This window comes from Rhipicephalus microplus, chromosome 1 (assembly GCF_043290135.1).
Source record: "Rhipicephalus microplus isolate Deutch F79 chromosome 1, USDA_Rmic, whole genome shotgun sequence".
Lineage (NCBI taxonomy): Eukaryota > Metazoa > Arthropoda > Arachnida > Ixodida > Ixodidae > Rhipicephalus > Rhipicephalus microplus.
In genome coordinates this window covers 171,968,836-171,992,002 of record NC_134700.1, presented here as the reverse complement: position 1 = coordinate 171,992,002, position 23,167 = coordinate 171,968,836, and the positions used below count along the sequence as shown (strand labels likewise).

Genomic DNA, 23,167 nt, shown 5'->3' with positions numbered 1-23,167 from the left:
ACACCCATCTATATTAAAGTGACACCCTCAACACCCCCCCCCCCGCCACCATCAGTACAAGCCCCGACCATGTTTCTTGCTCTAACAAGACCATGTCCTGACTAATAGCACTCAAGGCACACTACACATGTGAACTACAAATCAATATTAAAGGACGGCAAGGACTACGACGGTCACAATTTTTAAATTACGTTTCACTTACATCAACGAGTCTAAAACTTTTTTGGGAGTCACACAATGCAGCTGCGCCCATTGTTTCTTGGGCAAATCCCCAAATTGAGTGCAACTCGGAGACATGAACAAGACAGCTGGCTCTAACACCTTCTCAAGTTTTTTTCGCATGTAAATTAAAAAAAGAAATGACGACTTCTTCCTTGCCTTAACTTCTTCCTTACGTTTTGTGTGCACACCTACCGTCTCGCATAATGTATCCCCACCAACTAGCCCAACTGCTCGTTATTCAAATGTCTCCTCTTACCACAGGCTGCGCCACATTCTGTTCCACAGGTTGCGTAAAACGAGACAGTTGCGACGTCTCTTCTTTCTTTTTCTTAAACTTTCAAGGAACGACATCACGGCCATGTTTATGTTCCCCATACATGGTATCAAAAATAAAGTGCTTCTTTTGTTTTTTTTAATGGTATCGAACGAAATTTCGGGGGAAAAAACATTCACTATTTGCACCTTTTTGTCTCGTTTCTCCCTGCCTTGCCCGACCCTTGTTCTTCAGAAAAATTCATAATATGTTACCCGAGTGTTCGCAATGCCAGTATTTTTTGCCAAAGCTAAATGCGCGAAAGAAAGGAGAAGGAACAGTTTCTACTTCCCTTCTTTTATTTCTTGCTCATATCGATGCATGTTCTGCCGCTCTGTGGTCGTCATTGCCGTCGTTAGTGTTGTTGTTTGTACTCGTTGTTGATGCTGTTTATTGATTGATCGATATGTGGGGTTTAACGTGCCAAAACCACCGTATGATTATGAGAGGCGCCGTAGTTGAGGGCTCCGGAAATATTGACCACCTGGGCTTCTTTAACGTGCACCGAAATCCGAACACACGAGCCTACAGCGTTTTCGCCTCTACCGAAAATGGAGCCGCCGCAGCCGGGATTCGATCCCGTGACCTGCGGTCCAGCAGCCGAATATCTCAGCCACTAGACCACCACGGCGGGGCTGTTGCTATATGTGTCGTTGTTGTTGTTTCTTTTTTCATTGTGCCCAATGCGGGCATCACCAAAAGTCAATCCAACATGGCGTTTTCGCGACAGACGAGAATATGCCACGAGCTGTTCTAGTAACTCTAAAGCGTTTGTGCAATAGCACCATAATTTGTAGGTCCCAAGAAAAGCACGAGCATGCGTCTAGTTTCTCACGCTATGAAAGCTAGCTTCCATTTGCACATAACTTCATTAATTCACATAGGCACCGAATTTCAATTGAAATGATTCCATCAGCTCTGTCTCAAACTTACAATGGTCTTGTGCACCCCATTTTCTAATACTGCTTCTTCCCAGAATCCCATTCCTTCTCGCCCCCTTTTCGTCGAGTTGTTCGTTAGCACGATAAATATATATATATATATATATATATATATATATATATATATATATATATATATATATATATATATATATATATATATATATATATATATATATATATATATATATATATATATATAGTTGCCCTGCTACGAAACAATGGTTAGCGTTAGCATGCGCGCCACTTTGACCCAAGGAGGTTTTTAAAAAAATCGCTGGAGTGGAAATCATCGCCCAAGAGTGAAGCCGTACCCACCGTAAGAACCCGGCGGCGAGAGCCATTTTACTAGGGGCATGATGAGCTCTTGGCGTTTGGCGATTGAGAAAGAGCGTTTTCCTCGCACACCCAACGAGTTCAACATGACAACCTTTTCGGGTCAGATAGTGCTTAAAGTGCGTCCATGTGTTACTAGTTTTCTTTAGTGAGTATCGAATTTAAGGCAAGTTTTATTGAAGAATAATTCACCGATACTTGTTTGTTTGGGTTGTTTCATCAGAAACAACTATCTTTTAAATTATAATTAACGTAGCCTTCAAACTAACAGGAAAAAGCCACTTGGTGTCTAAATTGGCAACACCAAAAATTAGCATATTTCTGTTATCTTTGGGGGGCGAAAGCTGGCTTCACTATTGCTGGCAGAGCATTGCGGGAGCTTCCACTCCCGCAACTTTTTAAAACCTCCTTGCTTTGACCAGTCACAAAAGGAAAGATGATGTGAAGCTGGCAGATTACCCCTGAGTAGTAAACCTCCTTGGTGGGTATGAACCATGGTGGACGCATCATCATCATCATCACCAGATTCAGCACTACATCTACATCTGCATGTAGCCTTGGCATCGAGCCCGATCGGCGAAAAATTTAGCGCACCACCAGAAATTGATATGTCTAAGTAACGTGAATTCACTGCCCGAACGCGACGAGCAAACCAGCCGGAAGCCATGGCGGGCTGGTCCTCCTCGTCCACGAGGCGTCGAAGCTTCTCGTCAGCCGTCCGAATCGCGTCTCCATCGCCTGCGTCGAGTTGCAGCAACGGTTCGTTCGGTCTGGCGTCGCCAAGCCCTATCAGGATTAGCGGTATCGCTAGCGGACGTGCACACACCAAGAGCCCTTCGTCTACGAGCGCTCCCGTCGGGTCCGCCAGCTCCAAGACAGCGCGCCTGACGGTCCGCAGTGCTGGGGCACCGTCGCCGAAGCCGGACGATCGGCCCTCGGCTACCAGGAGACCCTCTTGCGCGGCGTCGTCCAGCGACCGCGTCGTGCGGAGGGCGTCGCCGGCGACACGAAGACGCCAGTCGTCCGCGGCGGGGCCTGTGAGCCAACCTCCCAGTCTGGGCTCCGTACCCGAACTGAGCGAAGCGGCAGGGGTGCAGCAGTTCGAAGAGCTCGCCCCCCAAGCGACAACGGCGAAGAGCACGGCGAAGAGCGTCAACAAAGCGTTCCCGGAAACCAGGAAGGCTCGCCTGTTGGCGCCGCGTATGTCGGTGCCCAGCTCGACCGATCCTGAGACCGCGGCCCCGCTTTCAACGACTGGCGCGGCCAGGGTGTCGCCGATGAAGACTCTCAGATTCGAGAAAAACGTGATGCCTTCCTCGGGCGCATCCTGAATAGTGTGCGCCCACGTAAGCGACTACTCTTTTCGGTGATGTGGCGTCTCCTGTATGCAGTTCCTGCTGTCCAAATTTTACTAGTATGTGGTGCGCATCGGCAAACAATTTAGTGCGACTAGCTCAACACTGCTTGATTACGACAGCGTGAACACGTTTCATTTCTAGCGAATCAGCAAACCGGCACCGCAGTTGGCGTTAAAAAAAAATAAATCTATTAGGCATGCCGCATTTATATGAGCACATTTTCCGACTGTCCACGCATCGGGTACAAGCGTCGGTCACTACAATCGTCACTTGCTCGCTTAAAAATCGTTGTGCCATGGGAATGGCCACTGTACACGCGTAAGCACATTCTGAATAAAACGCACATCATTTTCCAACACCTGTGATAAAATTTTGGGAGCGAAGTCCGTCCTTGATCGCCTACCACTCAGCACTGTGCGCGAAACAAAACGAGGAGATAGGCTTTTTACAAATACAATCGGGTAACACTACGGAGGTGCTGTAGCCCCACTAAATCATAGAAGTCACGTTGACTTTGCAAAAAAGCTTGCCCGTTTTTCGTTCTAATTGTGCACTGATAGGCACGAAAAGGGGGCGAGAAAAGGGGCATAATTCTGTTCAGCCGAATTTTAGGATCCGTGCGTGAAGCTACCCCTGCGTCAGTACAGCAACGTAAATATTTATTTTGTTGCTTTAGACCACGAGCTACATAACACCAAACGTTTAGTTCATTTCGTGTCTGAGGACAAAGTTGAATTTGTTTTTATAATCTGGCATGAGAGAGGCGCCAAACCCGACAAAAAACGCACCGAATTTGCTTAGAGAGTGCCTTATTAATTGAACAATTAAGTTAAACTCATGAAACGTAATATTTCTTTGTTTAGGAGGGTTCTTGCATACAAGAGAATGTCATATAGAGCTTCCTGGCAGGAAAACAGCATGGAAAATCACTGATTGCCGTTCATTACATGACTCCCTCCATTCGCACTACATCAAGGTTTTTCCATGTTTCCAATGATGCTCTCAAGAGACGTATAAAAAATGGTGGAATCTTCGAGTTAAGTAGTTCGCAAACATGTCTTGGTATTAAGTTTTAACGACGTTTTTCCAATACCCTCATTGAAAAAATTACAAATGCTAGAAAATCTGAGTCTAGCACAGTATTAAATTCATTGCCTCACAAAGCCTGGTGGACGAAATTTAAAGCCACGAAACACCTGTGCAGTTCTGCATCAAAACGGCAAGAAGAGGTAACGAAGATACGTCAAAATATATTTGGCGTTCGATATTGAATAATCCGAGGACCTGCAAGCATTCAACATGAAACAACATTAGCGCAAAGAAAGACTGGCGATGTTTGATCTGCAAGGAGTTGGATCTGCAAGGAGCAGCACAACATCACATTCTTTCTATATTCAATGCGTGGAGTCCAAGGACTGGACTCCTTAAGACTGCGTAAGGCCCCTAGAGTGAACTTAAAGTTTTTCTACTGCAAAAGCTGGAGGAATGCATTCTTTTCACGCTGTCTCGTTTCGCCCTACGCCGCCTCTCATTTTGTCCCGCTGGTTGGGGCAAAATGAGACATCTGGATCATTTTTATTTATCTTTAAAATGACGTTTTGCACGGTGACAACATGACAATATTCATGTAGCGCATACCTTGTACCCAATTGAAAGTTTCTGCACTGATGTTTAGCTGTAAGGAGTGAAATAAAAATAAATATTCACTGTTTTAAGATGTTTCTCTCATTTTACCTCACCCTACCCCTCAAGGGAACATCGGTGTTCACCGTAGTAACTTATTACCACTCGAATGGCTCTCTCTAGAATCTAAGAAAACTGTGCTGTCGCCTATAGGCACTTAATCTGAAGGGACAAGCTGCTCAAGCTGCAATAAAAATGAAGCAGGTAACAGACCCTTCAGATCATGGACTTTCGTACAATAATACCTAGAGCGAAGAATCTGGCATTGCGATCGTGTATCCGCATGGGAAATGTGGGAAGTACAGGCTTCAGATTGGATTGCGTTAGCTAGAGAACTGTTTACGAATCTTTTCCTGCAATTTTAGTTTCGTTTTTCACGCAGCGCGGGCACGGTGCACGCAGCGGGGGTGCGGTGCAAAGAACTGAAGCACTGCCTTTGTAGCTCAAAGAGGCTGAAGACCACGAGGTCTGAGATTTGCTGCGACGTTGGAGCTTGGCAAGCTGTATTTGACCGGTTAAGCGAAGCGTCGTCCACTCACCACCACGCATAGCTGTAGCGTCCCGTGCCAGTGCAAGATATTTCATGTACTTCACGTTCTTTCTTAAGCGCGTCTTTGTAAAACTCGTTTGAATCGACTGCAAGACGACAGCGAAGCTGAGTAGACGCTCCATTACGCTCCTCTGACTCGAATGTGATCACAAAAAAACGAAAAATGCCTGTGGAGCAAACCACCTGCAGACTCACCTGACATCGGAGCAGACGAAACTAAGTGTTTCTCACTTAGTACTGTACCGTTATTTCCATAAATAGATAATACATACTTTTGTGGGCAAAACGAGCATGTTTCTTTTCAATGGCTGTAAAAAATAATTTATTATATCATGATGATGCAAATCTGGAAAGCAATGACAAAGCGATGCGTACCCTGGTGGTGAAATCGGTCCAAGTTTAACTTTTACCTCATGGTCACGAAAACTTTTTGCAATAAAGTTTGCGTACAAAAGAAGGAAGCAAGTTTCAAATAAATATGACTTTATATCACTTTATTTTACACTCGGCAAACAAGAGTCGCGAATCTCAAGAGCATAAACCATCCGATCGCAGATTTAAAGCCTGTACTTCCCATAAGTACCATGGGGGTACAAGCCTCGCTCCATTCTCGCGTAGACATTAGCGCCATATTCCCATCTTGGTATCATTGAATGTAACTCTATACTTCAGGTATACTGTTCAAGTAATGGATGGATGGATAAACTTTACTGTGGTCTTCAGGAATGCGCTTCAGCACGTCGCGGGTCGCCCTTACACCGGAACAGAAGGACTAAGCTCTGCCGCGTCGCGGACCCATTCGACTACCCACAAGTATTGTTCGAGGACGCAGCTGGTAATAGCAGCCTCCCATGCCGACAGCGTGATGACTTCACCACCGCGTAATATGGGGCACTACCCAGCATACAATATTGGTTAGCTATACTATTAAACATGTTTTGTATCATTATTATAAACCGTTTCATTCAAGTCATCAATAAAGCTGTCTGGTCTGACTTTGCAATCGCTTGATACTTGCAGTTTATCCTTTATGCATTTCTGTTTCATATTGTATCCTGTTTACTTCAATGTATTAGCTGAACGTACTCGACCGACACCATGGTAGTGAGCCGAACCCCCAGATTGTGTATGAGCCACATCGAAAGCACTCATCGTCATTGTCATGATCATCACACCCTCACTACAAAATAAATTTTAAAGTTACGCATGATGATGATGCTGATGACCTATATGTATGGTTCATACCCACTCTGGAAATAGGCCAAGAAACGAATAATTTGTACCTAAGTGGCCACATACAAATTGCAAGACTAAAGAATTATAAAATTATTTTTAAAAAATAATTATGCTAATTAAGGAATTTGCGATCAAAACCACCCCGTTTCAATTAGAAATCTTTCTACGGCGAAACAAAGATCTCAGTGGCAATGACCTAATCATGAGGCTCCCAAGTAAAGAATATAGTAAATAACAAAATCCAATATAATTCGACTAAGACCCATTTGAGAATGTTTCTCTTCAGTAAATTGAAGTGGTTGCATGATAGAAAATAATGCTCGACTGTGCCTTTCTTGTTACACGACGAGCAAATAGTGGAAGGAGCTAAGCCAGCTCTATGCGTACAACAATTTATTTTTGAACGTGTTATTTTGTAGAAATAACTTTATTTTTTGTGTAGCACAGGAATCCCTACGCTAAAAAAACAAGTGGTGTAGACATTCGTTTAAATGTTAACTTATATGAATATGGCTTCGTTTTCTTTTTTGTTTTAGTTGTACAATACTGGAGTTGTTTCGCCATAACACGTTAATACACAAATTTTAGTGGGCCATTGCAGACGCACAACGAGAACTGTCTAGTATTTCCCATCACAACGTCATAGAAAAATTTCAAATCTACTTAATTTCAAGACTGACTTTACAGCCTACATATATGCACAAATTTTAAGACTGCCTTGACATCCCATATAAGTACTTCCCTTCAGCTCGTCATTTTAATTTCTAATTATTTGTACTACGTTATCATCGTTTACTTACATTTATTTTCTAATGAAGGCTGACTATATTTATTATTACAAGCGTCGCATAGATTAGCAAAGCTCTTTGATTTGTTCATCTTCACATCTTATTCTTCATGCTCTACTGATATCCATTATTGAACATACCACCTATCCCTTATAGAGGGTGCACACCAGCATGACTAGGTAAAGTGACCTTATAGCACTAGGCCAGCATCATCATCAACATCAGCACTCTTGCCAGCACGCGGGCATTTAAGCCAAGCTTGAAACGAGGAAGAAGCTTGCGGGCCGAGGCAGCGCAGCTTTCCGGGCCGGCGGGCTCACCAAAATCGGACCCGTTTTCCTCGAAATTGCCGAGAACAGCCGCGATAAAGCTGCAACCTCGGCGAGCAGTCTACCACCATGAAGTCCCGGTCGCGCACGGCGTCTTCGCAGTGGCCAGCCGGTTTGAACCGACCAACATCGCCATCGGTCAGGTCCCCAAAAGCACCCTCAAACGTGGTAGTGACTACGCCGCTGGTACCGGCCCAAGTCGTCATTCAGGGCGGCTGGACGCCTGCCGGCCTCGCTGTCAACGTGGGCAGACATCACAGCAGGTCGATCGCATCGTCACACGATTCCGAGGTAAACATTCTGCCGAATGACACCCGCCTCCCTGCCACCGGCTCGAAGAGCGTCGACAACCGCTTCGCTGTACTGCCGTCGCTGCCGGAGCGCAGCAAATCCAGGGAATTCGACGGCAGCTTACACGCAGTTCTGAGGAAGAGCGTCTCGGTGGTCAGCGCTAAGTCAACAGGCAAGTCCGCCGGCTCATCAATCTGGTCGAAATCTGCGTACACCGAGATGCTGCCTGTGGCGCACTGTTCGAAGAGCGTCGCCGTCAAACGCTCCGGCGTCATCGTAGCGTTCTCGGCTTCGCCACATAACGCTTCGGTCTTCGAAAGACATGGTAAGCTTGCCGCTCTCCTAGCCGACTCTCCAACACAGCAACGGACGGCCTTTCGCAGGAGTGACTCAGTGGCCGGTTCGGGCAACCAACGTGACATGAAAAAGGGTACGGCGCAAGGGCTTTTAGGTCACCCAGTTTCCAAAATTCTGATGTCCGCGGAACACCTGAAATTGCCCAAAAAGCGCTCCGCGTCCTCGCAAAGGTCCCGTTCCGGAATCCTGAAAACCACACGGACATCCCAAGGAGGTTCATTCGTGCCTTCGCCGCATGCGGAAGAGGTGACGATCAGATCAGTGGAAATATGTCCCATCGTACAAACTAGAGTAGCTTTCAATCGCGCTGACAGACTTGCCATTGCGCGTGGCACCAGAAGCGCTCCCAATAATGACGAAAGTGCACTCGCTCAGTCTAGTCGAGAGCAAGTGGCGGGGCTTAAGAAGACATCGAAAACTGAAATTTCGAAATCTGGAGAGAGCGGACGGATACAAATCATTGGATCACCCAAGTCTTGTCGGGAGGCATTTACAAAGCCTACATTGTTACAGCCTCCCTCGCATGGTGTGTCTCTGATTGACGATCATCATGGATTTAAAGACTTTGCGAGTGATAACACTACTGCCGGGACATTCCTTTCTTTGCATTCGCAGCCAGTATTTGCAAGCGCAACGTTACCACACAAGATAGCAGAAATGCGGTCCGGGGCGCCATCCGAAAGCATCCATGAGCCAATCGAGAAAACCGGTCCACTGGTCTCGCCTCAAGCCTCAAAAAGCCTATCCGCCAGTGATTCTACAAAACTATCTCTCATAAAAGCCGCACCCACCGTAGACAAGGCAGAACAAGCCGTGGTCGGAGTGAAGAGTGCAGCCACTTCACCTTTCTCAGGCGGGAAAGTGATGAAGAGTGCGACAACTTCTCCTTTCTCGCAATGGGGAATAGCACCTACGTCGGCAGGCACCTTTCCACGCGCGGAGGCGAATGCGTTGTTGCCACACACTGGTCAGGGTCTCTCAGAGCCCGCAAAGACTTCCACTGCAAGTCACCATGAATCCGCTCAGCTATCTACAAGCGTCGTACCACCGAGACGGGCCATAATTCGTCCAAATTCTTCGGAATTCGCCTCGTGTGAGTGTCTTGATGCAACTATGCCGAACCTGTTTCCAGCACCGGGGTCACCTCGACCAACAGCTGGACTGTTGGATCCTCACAAAAGTCCAAGATCCGGCGCTCACTCAACCTCAGAGCTTACGAAAAGTATAATCGGCAACGAAGCGTCCACTCGAAAAAACCTTATCCAACCAGCACCTACTATCACTGAGACGAATTCAAAAAAAGGCCTGATACGCCCAGACATCAAGCCAGCATCAATGCGAGAAAAGTCGCCCAGACTCAGCGTCACACTATCTCCGCATGAAACAAATGCCTCATCACTGCGCACTACAGGGAATATCTCTGTGACGACAGGAACTACAGCAGCCAACTTTTCCGACTCCTCTCCAGTTAATAGAAGTCACCCGGGATCTCCAGTATACATGACGTCTGTTCTACTTGGGAGTACTTCGACTGAATCATGGTCACCTCTGGTAGCATCCAGCGTTCCAGACTCAAACAAAAGCCCGCGAGAAACTACTGGAACAGCTCCACAAGCTCCACAAGACACCATATTTTCGGAACTGTGGACGCCACGAGCGGCGTCCGGTGTTTTAGATCCAACCAAAAGTCACCGAAGCAGTCCTGGAACAACTGTGGTGTTGCGGACAACACAGGCAGTCTCTGGCATTTTAGATTCAACCAAGAGCCCAATACGAAGTCCCGGAATAATTCCTGAAGCTTCAGTAACTGGCCTTTTTCCAGAACAATGGACGCCACAGACTGCCTCCGGCTTTTTAGATCCTACCAAAAGTCCGAGAATAAGTAGTGGAACATCTGATGAGGCGTCACGATGTCGCCTTTATCTTGAACCCTGGACGCCGCTGGCAGCATCCGGCTTCTTAGATACAACCAAGAGCCTCCGAGGCAGTGCTGGGACATCTCTTGGACCGAAGACACCGCAAGCAGCGTCTGGTCTTTTAGATACAAGTAATAACCCCTTCGGTAGTCCTAAAATAATCCTTGAAGCTTCACAAGGCGGCCTTTCTCCGGAACTATGGACGCCGCTGGCAGCTTCCAGCTGTTTAGATCCTACGAAAAGCCCGAGAATAAGTAATATAACATCTGATGAGGCGCCACAAGGTCACCTTTCTCTCACAACATGGACACCAGTGGCAGCATCCGGCCTCTTAGATTCAACTAAAAGCCCCCGAGGCAGTCCTGAAACAGCTTCTTGGCCACGAACACCACAGGCAGCATCAAGCTTTCTAGATCCAACCAAAAGCCCCCGCGGCAGTCCTGGAACAACAAAAACGTCAAGAAGTGACCTTACCTATGAACCGAAGACACCACAAGCAGGCTCTGGTCCTTTAGATCCACCCAAAAGTACTCGGGGCAGTCCTGTAACAACACTTGAACTGCGGACACCACAGGCAGTATCTGGCTTTTTAGACTCAACTAAAAACCCCCGAGGAAGTCCAGGCAGCATTGAAGTGTCACGAGAAGCCCGAACCCATGAACCACGGACACCACAGGCAGGTTCTGGTCTTTTACATCCAGCCAAGAATCCTCAGAGCAGTCCTGTAACAACTCTGGAACTTCGGACATCACAGGCAGTGTCAGGCTTTTTAGACCCAAATAAAAGCCCCCGCGGCAGTCCTGCAACAACTGAAGCGTCACGAGGCGCCCTTACTCATGAACCACGGACACCACAGCCAGGCTCTGGTCTTATAGATCAAACCAAGAATCCTCAAGGCAATCATTTGATTGTGGAACTTCGGACACCACAGGCAGTATCTGGGCTAATATATCCAACTAAAAGCCCTCGAGGCAGTCCTGAAACAACCAAAGTGTCACGAAGTGCTCTTACTCCAGAACCAAGCACACCGGATGCACCTCTGGGTCTACTAGACCCAATCAAAAACCCCCGAGACAGACCTGGTACAACTCTTGAACTGCGGGCTCCGCCGGCAGCGTCGGGCCTTTTAGATCCAACCAAGAGCCCTCGAGGTACTCCTGCAACGACTTCTCACCTGTCAGACGGGCCCCTGCCTTCGCTTGAGAATAATTCTTCCCATCACAAACTACTTGATCATTGCTCATCGCTGGCGAGTGCAGGAACTCTAGATCATTGCTCATCGCTGGCGAGTGCAGGAACTCTAGATCCCACAAAAAGCCCTCGTTTATGTCTACAAGAATCATCCCCAGCCTCAAAAACCATTCTTACGGAAACGTTACCACGGCAAACCCTGTCGCCGCAACCTCCGGGCGGCTCTTTGTCGAGCATTATGAGTCCCCTGACACCATCTTCCCAAGTCGAAGCAAGCATTGCCAGGTTATCATCTATGCAGCACCTCGCTAATCCTCCGTCAACAATGATGGAATTTACTGCGACAGAAAAGTTACCGGTTTCCTCTACCGAATCTGGACCTAGCATAGCACTCGACAGTACTGTAATTAGTACTTCGCACGGCGCAATTAGCACTCTCGGTCAGGCAGGGCACCCAGTTACTGTATTTGATCCGTCACAATCCGAGACATCCATGGTACCCGCCACCGTAATGAGTCCTGGCGAGAGTTCCTTCAGGTCCCCTGGACGCGCTCGTAACGCTCTGAGTACCGGTTCTCCTTCAAAGAACTCTAGCGACTTGGCATCACCAGGTGAGATAAGAAAGCTTCTGGAAGCCAAGGGCGACCCAGCACACCTTTCTCCCCAGCACCGTAGCAGCCCTACTGACATGCCGTCATCAACACAGCCACTTGCCAGACCAATCTCACCTCCAGAAGAACGACACAAGCAAGCGGAAACCAAAGAAAGAACAGTTCGAAGCGAAGGATCAAGGCCATCATTGACAGAGAAAAGTTTAGAGCTGAAGCTTCCATCAAGTCCTTTCGCATCTTCACAAACCGCTGCCTCGGAGAAGAAGCCGCACAGGGGATCCTCGCTACATGTGCTCACGTCAACGGGTGACAAGCCCACTCGCATGTCATCCGGTAGAGGACCCACAGAACTGGTGAGAACAAATTACGCTCCACTGAAACCTGCGCTACGATCCTCAACAAGAACGGTTCCCTTTGCAAAAACTGCATTTGATGAAGCCACAAAGGCAGCTTCACGCAACAAGTTGCAAGATGGCACTGTAGCGCACGCTAATGAAGTTGCACCGCATGCCGAACGCAACTTAGTGAGTGGAGCTACTGCTACACGTATCGTTACGGGAAATGAGCGCAGCATAGTGAAAGCATTCAAGCGAAGTGCAAGTCAGAGTTCAAGTACAGCCTCGCCATTCACGCATAATCTCGTCTCGTCAAACGAAAATTCCGACGGACAGACGCTAATGTACGCATCACGAGACGTTCAGTCAGCACGATCTGAGAACACGGTGATTGACAAATCAGGTGCTCTGGTTACTAAAGCAACCGCCGAAAGATACGAATCGGAATCTAAAGCCCGTTCAAAGGCGTGGCAGACCAAAGACGCCCTGAAGGGTGCATCATCTCACGTGTCGTCTGAGACTACCGCTAATACTACGCTTGAAATGTCCTCAAAGACGAGCAGTACAACCACGGGTGGAAAGCCGGGTAAACAATAAATACCTCGAACAAATCACGTTCACAAAATTTTGGAGAAATATACAAAGTTGTACCTCTTACTCAGATTCTCTGTGCTTATTCCAATATTCGGTACACTATACGCTATTCAACTATGATAATGTAGCACAGCCAAGAGCGTAGCTAGGAGGTTGCACACCGGGTTCGTGCCCCCTACCCCACCCCAATTTTTTTAGCCATGGCATAGAGAAAGCAAAAAATTATCATTTCAAGTGGGTGCCGTCTCCAAAATCGTAGAGGTGCCCCCCTCCCCGAGTACAACTTATGGCTACGCGCCTGGCCACAACAGTAATAACGATACGCACAACGTTGTATGCATAAAATAAATTGCGACACCTTGTTTGCGTGGGTGACTGCTTATGTTGGTTAGTTTAGTTACGCGAAGGAGCTAAAGGTGTCAATTTTCCATCTCAGGACAAGACGGAATCGGCGACCTTCATTGTACATGGAACCCAGGCGAAAACCGGCATCGAGAGACAAGAGCTCAGCGTGCATTCAAGCCCGGAACTTGTACCAGCAGGCTCAACAACCGGACAGTTCGAGACCTCGAGTGGGCTTTTTCCAGACGTAGCCGAAAAGTCTCGAATAACCACCCCGGAAATTTACACCAAAGGATCGCCACAGAGAAATAAAGGTCAGAGTAGCCACAAGGGGCACAATGCACTCAAGGGTTCCAAGTTCTCGATCGAAGACCTATCTTTTTCGGAACACATCGCGCACGCGATCTCCGAGTCTTCAGCCGACTTCGCAGACATACCACTGCAGGTGAATATGACTATCGACTTGGTTCCGCCCAAGAGTCCCATGTCTCCACCCCGGGCAATCATGTCGCCGGTACACATTGAAAAAAAGATGATCGTCGAAAGCTACAAGGACGGTCACGTGGAAGTCAAGGTTCCCCCCGTGTACATCGACGTGCCAGACGGAAAACGCGCCGTCGACGAAGCTCTGAACGTTTCTGTGAGCGTAGACGTGGGCAAGAAGGTCCCGCAGGATCATAAGAGTCCCGAGGAAGGCAGCCACCATACCACCGAAAGCCACCGTCCCGAACAAAGCCAGCATCCCGAAGAAAGCCACCATGACGAGAAGTAGTGACGCTGAGCCTCGGCACGCCCGGACGCAAATGACAGAATATTAGCGACCGGCGCACGACGTCGACCGAGACAATTCGCACACAAAATAAAAAACAAATCGATACGTTTATTCATGCGATTACTGGAACTACTTCTATGGCCTCTCGAAGTGCCTGCTCGGTTGTTCAAAAAGCGAAACCAGGGGGCGGGAACTCCCTATACCTTCCATGTAATCGCTCTCGAATGCTGAGCAGCGGCAGCGCCGCTTTTACCCATGGCGCTTGCCGGGCATCCTGCTAGAAGTAAATCACGAACAGAAAACTTTTTTCATGAAGTCACTGGTGAGGTCACCAAATAGAGGGAAAGAACAAAAATCTAAAGGAGGAGGGTTCCTGTGGAAGCCTTCCTTTCCCACTTAGCATGCAAGTGGAATGCGCTCGTGCCTTCTTTCAGGTCCGCTGGTATAGGCACTGCGCCGTGCTCCCGACCGGCCTGCAGAATCACGTGCCTTTTCTCATTTTCTAACCACTATCACCACCACCAGGTCCGCTAGCCGCTTCGGTGATGCGGCCATTCGCGAAATTTTGTTATTGATTTTTTTTATTTTTGTCCGTGTGTCCTGAAGTGCCGAAAAATAAGCTGACTGATTTCTCAGTAAGATGAAACTGGATCGGCCCAAATAAAATGAACCTATTTATTACACGTTTGGTATTAAAAAATGACACACACGTAGTGTGAAAGTGTCAATCTATAAAATCCGCTTTAACTTAGAACTGACATACGGACATATATTGACCAAACATTAAACCCAGAATAAACGTAGCAATCCGAAAATTGTCAACAATGGCCACTAGGACACGTCGTATTACAGAACTTGAGTACCAAACGAGGCCGAAGACTGAAGCGATCAGAAGTTTTTTTTTTTTTAGAACGTCTCTGTAAACAATGTTTCGGTAATTTGACTTGTCCTCATCAAGGCAACAGTGTTGCCTTGACGAAAAAAAAAAGTTCACTTGTCAATCCGTTGGCTACAGCGACATTCGCTGATTCAATTTCCAAAAGCACTTAGTTCCCCTACCCCTTTATGCCGGATCGCTAATAAAGTTGTTTCACTCACTCATAGCACGTGTATTTGAGTGACAGTATTAGAAGTAAAGACTCATAAGTTTTCAAACCACGGATACAAGAATTTCATGAGCAAGAAGCAGCCTATAAATACTTTACATCATTTGAACTACACGCCAAACGTAAGAGAAGCTAAAACTATGTGGTCGAGCCAACTCGAAATCAGGCCTTTCAATAAACGCATTTTCCCGATAGCAGCTTGGTTGCCGTCTTCGACGATTAGTCAAGCGACACTGCACTTCTGTCAGTTCAATCAGGCTTACAGAAAACTGGGATTACTCATGTACTCATGCAATATCAATACCTGCTAAAATAATGGGTCCAAATTCTTGTGCTCAGCCATTGCCTTTAGGAAACACTGAAAATCATTCGCGGAACTAGAAATCCTCGGCTTAGCACATCACCTGAGAGCCACCGAAAACATGTGTTGTCCTATTCAGCCATCTTCGACGAATGCATGGTTGACTTGTTCGGCGTAGCTCCCTGCTGCTTCCGTTCTCTGCCCGCCACAAACCGCCGTCTTTATCTGTCCCGTAGTGGGCACGCCAACCGGGCGAGATAACTGAGCGTGATCCAACTTCTAATATCGCTGAGCGAGTGGCGAGAAGGAATGGAGGAAAGCGCTATTAACTCAAATCAATCACTTTTTGCGCTTCGTCTGATTCGAAATTTACAAAATAAGGAATAAGAAAAGACATATAAACAAGAAAGGTTCTTTACAGGGGCATCGATTCTTTCTTTATTTGTAAAAACTTGTGGAGACCAATATATGCGAAGATTCACATCAACCTCACTCCGTTCAATCGGATATTAGCATGCCCGGAAACCGCTACGAACAAGCATGTTCCTTGAAACCGAAACTAACACTGAGTTTCCGGGGCCTGACCAGCGTGTCATATTCGTCAAACCATCATACTTTCCCATACTAATTTTGGCTCGCTCCAAGTTATGGTGATAATCACGACAGCATCTAGACATAAGCGGATGTGATTGATTGATATGTGGGGTCTAACGTCCCCAAACCACCATATTGTCACGGGGCCGTGACGTGGACGAACACAGGAGGCTTCGTGTTGGGATTTAACTGTTTATTTGGGCGAACCTGTGCCCGGTAAACGGAAAGTCCAATTACAGCAGCAGTCTCGCACAGATAGCAGTCTCGGACTGATAGCGGCGAACGGAGCGTCGGCCTTCGATCAACAACTGACAAGCGGCGAAGCGCGTCGGCATTTATACTCTTGCCGTCGAATGTTCTAGCGTTATCGCTGGCGGTGGCGTAGGTTCCAGAACAATCTGTACCGTTCGCACAGTGGGCGTGATCTTATCGAAATGATCTACTACAGTCCGGAACCTTCTCGAAAACTGCAGGCGCGGTTTGCGCTGAGAATCGTGTGGTGTTTTGGGACGATAACAAAAACTTGGGAAATGGAACGTGGCATTGCCCCCCTCTGAAAAAAAGGCATCGTCCCGATGCTTTAACTAAAGATGAAGGTATAATAATAATGCAAGAAAGTACAATGAATAAATTACGATACAACAATAATACAAAAAAACACTGGTTCAGTTTGTCAACGCGCATGAAACGGCTTGAGGCGCGCGACATGGACGACTTCAGGTCGCGATCGGCGTCGTTGAGAGTTCGTGATGCCGTCGGGGACAACCTCGTAATCAAGTGGGCCGAGACGTCGAACCATTCTGTACGGTCCGAAGTACCGTCGCAGAAGCTTTTCACTTAGTCCACGTCGGCGTATCGGCGTCCACAACCAAACACGTTCATTGGGCTGGTATTCCACGTAGCGTCGTCGAAGGTTGTAACGGTGGCTGTCGGTCGTCTGTTTATTCTTGATACGGAGACGCGCAAGTTGTCGGGCTTCTTCGGCGCGTTGAAGGTACTCGCTCACATCGAGGTTTTCTTCGTCGGTGACGTTGGGTAACATGGCATCGAGCGTCGTTGCCGGGCTCCTTCCGTAGACCAATTTGTATGGAGATATCTGCGTCGTCTCCTGCACCGCCGTGTTGTATGCGAAGGTCACATACGGAAGAATGGCGTCCCACGTCTTGTGTTCGACATCGACGTACATTGACAGCATGTCGGCGATCGTCTTGTTAAGCCACTCGGTGAGGCCGTTGATCTGTGGGTGGTACGCTGTCGTCCGGCAGTGGTTTGTTTGGCTGTATGCCAAGATCGCTTGAGTTAAGTCGGAAGTGAATGCCGTTCCTCTGTCGGTGATAAGGACCTCCGGGGCGCCGTGACGTAGGACGATATTTTCGACGAAGAACTTAGCTACCTCGGATGCACTGCCTTTTGGCAGGGCTTTTGTCTCGGCGTAGCGGGTGAGGTAGTCGGTAGCTACCACGATCCACTTGTTTCCGAAAGCCGACGTCGGGAACGGCCCCAGTAGGTCCATACCAATCTGCTGGAAAGGTCGGCAAGGTGGATCAATTGGCTGCAGAAGTCCCGCTGGCCTTGTCGGCGGTGTCTCGCGTCGCTGACAGTCCCGGCATGTTCTCACATAACGAGTGACGTCGGTGGTAAGACGTGGCCAGTAGTACCTTTCTTGTATCCTCGCGAGCGTGCGAGAAACACCGAGGTGCCCTGCCGTCGGATCGTCGTGCAGGGCCTGCAGGAGTTCTGGTCGCAGAGCTGAAGGCACCACAAGGAGGTACTTAGCTCGAAGCGGTGAAAAGTTTTTCTTTTGTAGAAGACCGGTTCGTAGAAAGAACGACGCAAGTGCGCGCTTGAGTATCTTCGGGACTTCGGCGGTCCTGCCTTCGAGGTATTCTATTAAGGCCTTAAGTTCCGGGTCGGTCCTCTGTCGTTCAGCGAAGTCGTCGGTAGTTATCGTTCCTAAGAAGTAGTCGTCATCCGGGTCGTCTGGTAGCGGTTGGTCGACAGGCGCACGAGAGAGACAGTCGGCGTCGGAGTGTTTTTTGCCGGACTTGTAAATGACAGTAATGTCATATTCTTGAAGTCTCAGGCTCCATCGTGCGAGGCGACCTGAAGGGTCCTTCAAGGTGGCTAGCCAACACAATGCATGGTGGTCGCTCACAACTTTGAAGGGTCTGCCGTAGAGGTAGGGGCGAAATTTTGACGTAGCCCAGATGATGGCGAGGCACTCCTTTTCTGTTGTGGAATAATTTGCTTCTGCTTTCGATAGCGATCAGCTGGCGTAACTAATAACCCTTTCAAGTCCGTCAGCCCTCTGCATAATAACGGCGCCAAGACCTACGCTGCTTGCGTCAGTATGTATTTCTGTCTCGGCGAATTCGTCGAAATGGGCAAGTAACGGAGGCGTCTGGAGGCGATGTTTAAGCTCCTGGAAAGCGTGTTCCTGCGGCGTTTCCCACTTAAACTCCGCGTCGGCCTTGGTAAGGTTAGTGAGCGGATCGGCGATGCGGGCGAAGTTTTTCACGAACCGCCTATAATAGGCACACAAGCCCAGAAATCGGCGCACGGCTTTCTTGTCAGTGGGCGGCGGGAAGTCGGCGATGGCGGCTGTTTTCCGTGGATCGGGACGAACTCCAGACTTGCTGATAACGTGCCCCAGAAACAAGAGCTCCTCATACGCAAATCTGCACTTTTCTGGCTTCAGTGTGAGTCCGGAAGTCTTGATGGCTTGAAGTACAGCTTCAAGGCGCCGAAGATGCTCGTCGAAACTCGAGGAAAACACGACGACGTCGTCCAAGTACACAAAGCAAGTCTGCCAGTTCAGTCCTGACAGTACAGCCCCACCGCGGTGGTCTAGTGGCTAAGGTACTCGGCTGCTGACCCGCAGGTCGCGGGTTCAAATCCCGGCTGCGGCGGCTGCATTTCCGATGGAGGCGGAAATGTTGTAGGCCCGTGTGCTCAGATTTGGGTGCACGTTAAAGAACCCCAGCTGGTCGAAATTTCCGGAGCCCTCCACTACGGCGTCTCTCATAATCATATGGTGGTTTTGGGACGTTAAACCCCACATATCAATCAATCAGTCCTGCCAGTACTGTATCCATAACGCGTTGAAAAGTTGCAGGCGCTGAGCAAAGGCCGAAGGGCATCACCTTAAACTCGAAGAGGCCGTCCGGTGTTATAAACCCCGTCTTCTCTCGGTCTCTTTCGTCGACTTCGATTTGCCAATAGCCAGTCTTGAGGTCCATTGACGAAAAGTACTTGACGTTATGGAGCCGATCAAGTGCGTCGTCTATTCGTGGGAGAGGATACACGTCCTTTCTTGTGATTTTGTTCAGGCGGCGATAATCGACGCAGAAACGTAGGGTCCCATCCTTTTTCTTCACTAACACCACGGGGGATGCCCATGGACGCTTGGACGGCTGGATAATGTCATCCCGCAGCATTTCATCAACTTGTCTCTTCATGGCCTCACGTTCTCGCGTCGAAACCCTGTGCGGACTCTGACGGAGTGGTCTGGCATTTTCTTCGGTTATGATGCGATGTTTCGTGATTGAGGTCTGCCGAATTTTCGATGACGACGAAAAGCAATCTTCGTATTGCAGGAGCAGGGCCTTGAGTTGTTCTTGCTTATCTTTCGGAAGTCTGGGATTGACGTCAAAAGCTATGGGAGGGGCTTGGTTCCTCTGAGCAGGTTCCGCAGAATCGGCGAGGGCGAAAGCACTGGTGGCTTCGACAATTTCTTCGATGTATGCGACCATTGTTCCTTTGTTCACATGTTTGTACTCATTGTTGAAATTCGTGAGCATAACCGTTGCTTTGCCTCCCCGCAGCTCTGCAATTCCTCTTGCGACGCAAATATTTCGGGCGACCAACAGATGCTGACTGCCTTCAACGACGCCTTCCAAGTCAGGTGATTTAGGAGCGCCGAATGAAATAAAGACGCTTGAGCGAGGCGGAATGGTGACTTGTTCTTCCAGCACATTCAAGGCATGGTGTCCTGACGGCGTGCGCGGCGGTAGTGCTTCTTCTGTGGATAACGTTATCGACTTTGTTTTTAGGTTGATGACAGCACCATGGAGGCATAAGAAGTCCATGCCAGGGATGACGTCTCTCGAGCAACGCTGTAGGACTACGAAGTCTGTAGGATAAATACGGCTGTTAATGGTGACTCTCGCTGTGCAGATTCCTGCAGGTGTTACGAGATGACCTCCGGCTGTGCGGATTTCAGGGCCTTTCCAAGCTGTCCTAACTTTCTTTAACTTCGCGGCGAACGACTCACTGATGACAGAAAAGTCGGCTCCAGTATCGACGAGAGCGGTCACAATGTGGCCGTCGATAAGAACGTCGAGGTCGCTAGTTCGCCGTCTCGCATTACAGTTAGGGCGTGGCGTCGGGTCACGGCTGCGTCGGCTTGTTCCGTTGCTTTCATGTTGCGTCGTCCGGTCACCTTCGGTAAGTGAGCTTTCGCGGTCAGGGCTTTGCCTGTTTGGCGTTGTGTTCGGAAAGCTCCGTTGCGGCGTCGTCGTCGTCGGAGGATCTTCGGTAGTTCGTCGCACAGCAACCGCACCTCCACCGGTTGCTGCCCTTAGTTTCCCGGATACGGGCTAGGAGACCGGCCCCGCGTTGGGCCAGAGTACTGCCGGTGGTGCGGTGACGTGCGGTGGCTGGGCGACGGCGAACGCGAAGGGCTTCGTGGTGTCCACCGAGTTCCTGTCAGGTAGTCGGCGATGTCACGTGGTCGTTCTACTGGCTGTGGACGCGATGCATTGACGACGAAGCCGCGCAGTCCCATCTGTCGGTACTGGCAACGGCGGTATGTGTGTCCGGCCTCGCCGCAGTAGTAGCAGAGCGGGCGATGGTCAGGGGTGCGCCAGACGTCAGTCTTCCTCGGTGCACTGCGCTGGGCCGCTGGCGAACGGTATGACGTCAGTGGGGGTGGCGGCGGCAGTGGCGTCTGTCGACGGAAGTGCGATGGGGCGGCGTTTTGGCGTGGACGGGGAGGAGCGTTGTGGCGCGGTGCAGCGGCGTATCTCATAGCTTCCGGCTCGGGCAGTGGTGCGTGGGGAATTTGAAGCGATTGCCGAGATTCTTCTCGCACAGTGTCGGCGATTGAATCCACTTGAGGCTGTGCCGAAGGCAACAGCTTGCGCAGCTCTTCCCGCACGATCGCTCGGATCGTTTCACGCAGGTCTCCGGAGTTACTGGCTTGAGCAGCAGCGCAGTCTGCAGTCAGGCGACGATTATACTGTCTGGTGCGCATGTCCAGGGTCTTTTCGATAGTGGTCGCTTCGGCTAGAAATTCTTGGACGGTTTTCGGTGGGTTTCTCATCAGTACCGCGAAGAGCTCCTGTTTGACCCCTCGCATGAGGAAACGAACTTTTTTCTCCTCAGGCATGTCTGGGTCAGCGTGACGGAATGTTCGGGTCATTTCTTCTGTGAAAATGGCGACATTTTCATTTGGTAGCTGAACCCGGGTCTCTAATAAAGCAGCGGCCCTCTCTTTGCGAGCGACGCTCGCGAACGTTTGCAGGAATGCGCCGCAGAAAACATCCCACGTTCGGAGCGTGGACTCTCGATTTTCGAGCCAGGTCCTTGCGGTGTCTTCCCAATAGAAGAACACACGACGCAGCTTTTCATCATGGTCCCAGTGGTTGAAGGCGGCCACACGGTCGTATGTTTCTAACCAGGACTCCGGGTCTTCGAACGATGACCCATGGAAAATTGGTGGTTCCCTGGGTTGATGCATGACCATCGTGTGCTGGGACGCTGCGGTTGTCATTGTCGCTGCAGTCGCGGTCATGGTCTGGGTCTTCCGCGCCTTGTCTTGTAGAAGCCCGTATTCCGGTGGTAGCCCTTGCTGTCGGCGGCTTGTTCGCTGCTCCTGGTTGGCGTCGGTGTCTTCTCCACGACGTGGGCTGGGTTCACGGCTTGACGGGGGCGTCCGGTACATGAACGAAGCAGCACCTCCACCAGATGTCACGGGGTCGTGACGTGGCCGAAGACAGGAGGCTTCGTGTTGGGATTTAACTGTTTATTTGGGCGAACCTGTGCCCGGTAAACGTAAAGTCCAATTACAGCAGCAGTCTCGCACAAATAGCAGTCTCGGACTGATAGCGGCGAACGGAGCGTCGGCCTTCGATCAACAACTGACAAGCGGCGAAGCGCGTCGGCATTTATACTCTTGCCGTCGAATGTTCTAGCGTTATCGCTGGCGGTGGCGTAGGTTCCAGAACAATCTGTACCGTTCGCACAGTGGGCGTGATCTTATCGAAATGATCTACTACAGTCCGGAACCTTCTCGAAAACTGCAGACGCGGTTTGCGCTGAGAATCGTGTGGTGTTTTGGGACGATAACAAAAACTTGGGAAATGGAACGTGGCAATATGATTATGAGAGACGCCGTAGTGGAGGGCTCCGGAAATTTCGACCACCTGTGTTTCTTAAAAGGGGCCCTGCAAAATTTTTGAGCATGGTCAGATAACCCTGTAGATCGGTAGTAGAGGCCCCCAACACGCGAGCCAAATATTATAGCACAGCACGCGGCCTGGAATTCACAATAAATTATCAGAATCCGCTGAAGATTGCTTTCTCTTTACTCAAGAAATCACGGAAGACGCTCAAAGATCACTCGTAAAAAGCCCATCTATCAGGCATAGGCTGATTTGATCGTGGCGCGCTCGGTCGTTATAGAGATCGCCGCAAAAGGCCGTGACTTGACCGCGCCTGCGCGCGCGATGACACTGGAAAAACGCAGCAGGACGATGCTTCTAGACGCCTGAAGATGCCCTGTACATACCTACCAATGGATGAACCTGTGTGCGCGAAAGAGCAGGGCACGTTTTTTTTTTTAACTCTTTGTCTTACCCTTTGCCATCTGCTCGTCTTTTCTCTTAGTTTCCTCGTCTCGGTGTTCCTTTTTCCTCTTTCTTTTTTCTCTCACTTTTAAAGACGATATTAAAGACGATAATCTTTCTTGGGGACCTTCGACGCAAAATTTTGGTCTGTCT

At 49.1% G+C, this 23,167-nt stretch overlaps 1 protein-coding gene across 2 annotated transcripts; it reads left to right on the top strand.

Annotated features, from left to right (window-relative positions):
• Positions 1-7,672: 7,672 nt before the first annotated feature.
• LOC142803090 (uncharacterized) lies at positions 7,673-14,276 on the top strand. Of its 2 annotated transcripts, none has more exons than XM_075888202.1 (2): positions 7,673-8,372; positions 13,488-14,276. In XM_075888202.1, exons 1-2 carry the CDS (start codon positions 8,370-8,372, stop codon positions 14,163-14,165), a joined length of 681 nt encoding a protein of 226 aa, XP_075744317.1. In that variant the 5' UTR covers positions 7,673-8,369; the 3' UTR covers positions 14,166-14,276. The 2 variants fall into 2 exon arrangements, with proteins under 2 accessions (XP_075744317.1, XP_075744311.1); XM_075888196.1 differs by having other exon boundaries at positions 7,673-12,475.
• Positions 14,277-23,167: the final 8,891 nt, after the last annotated feature.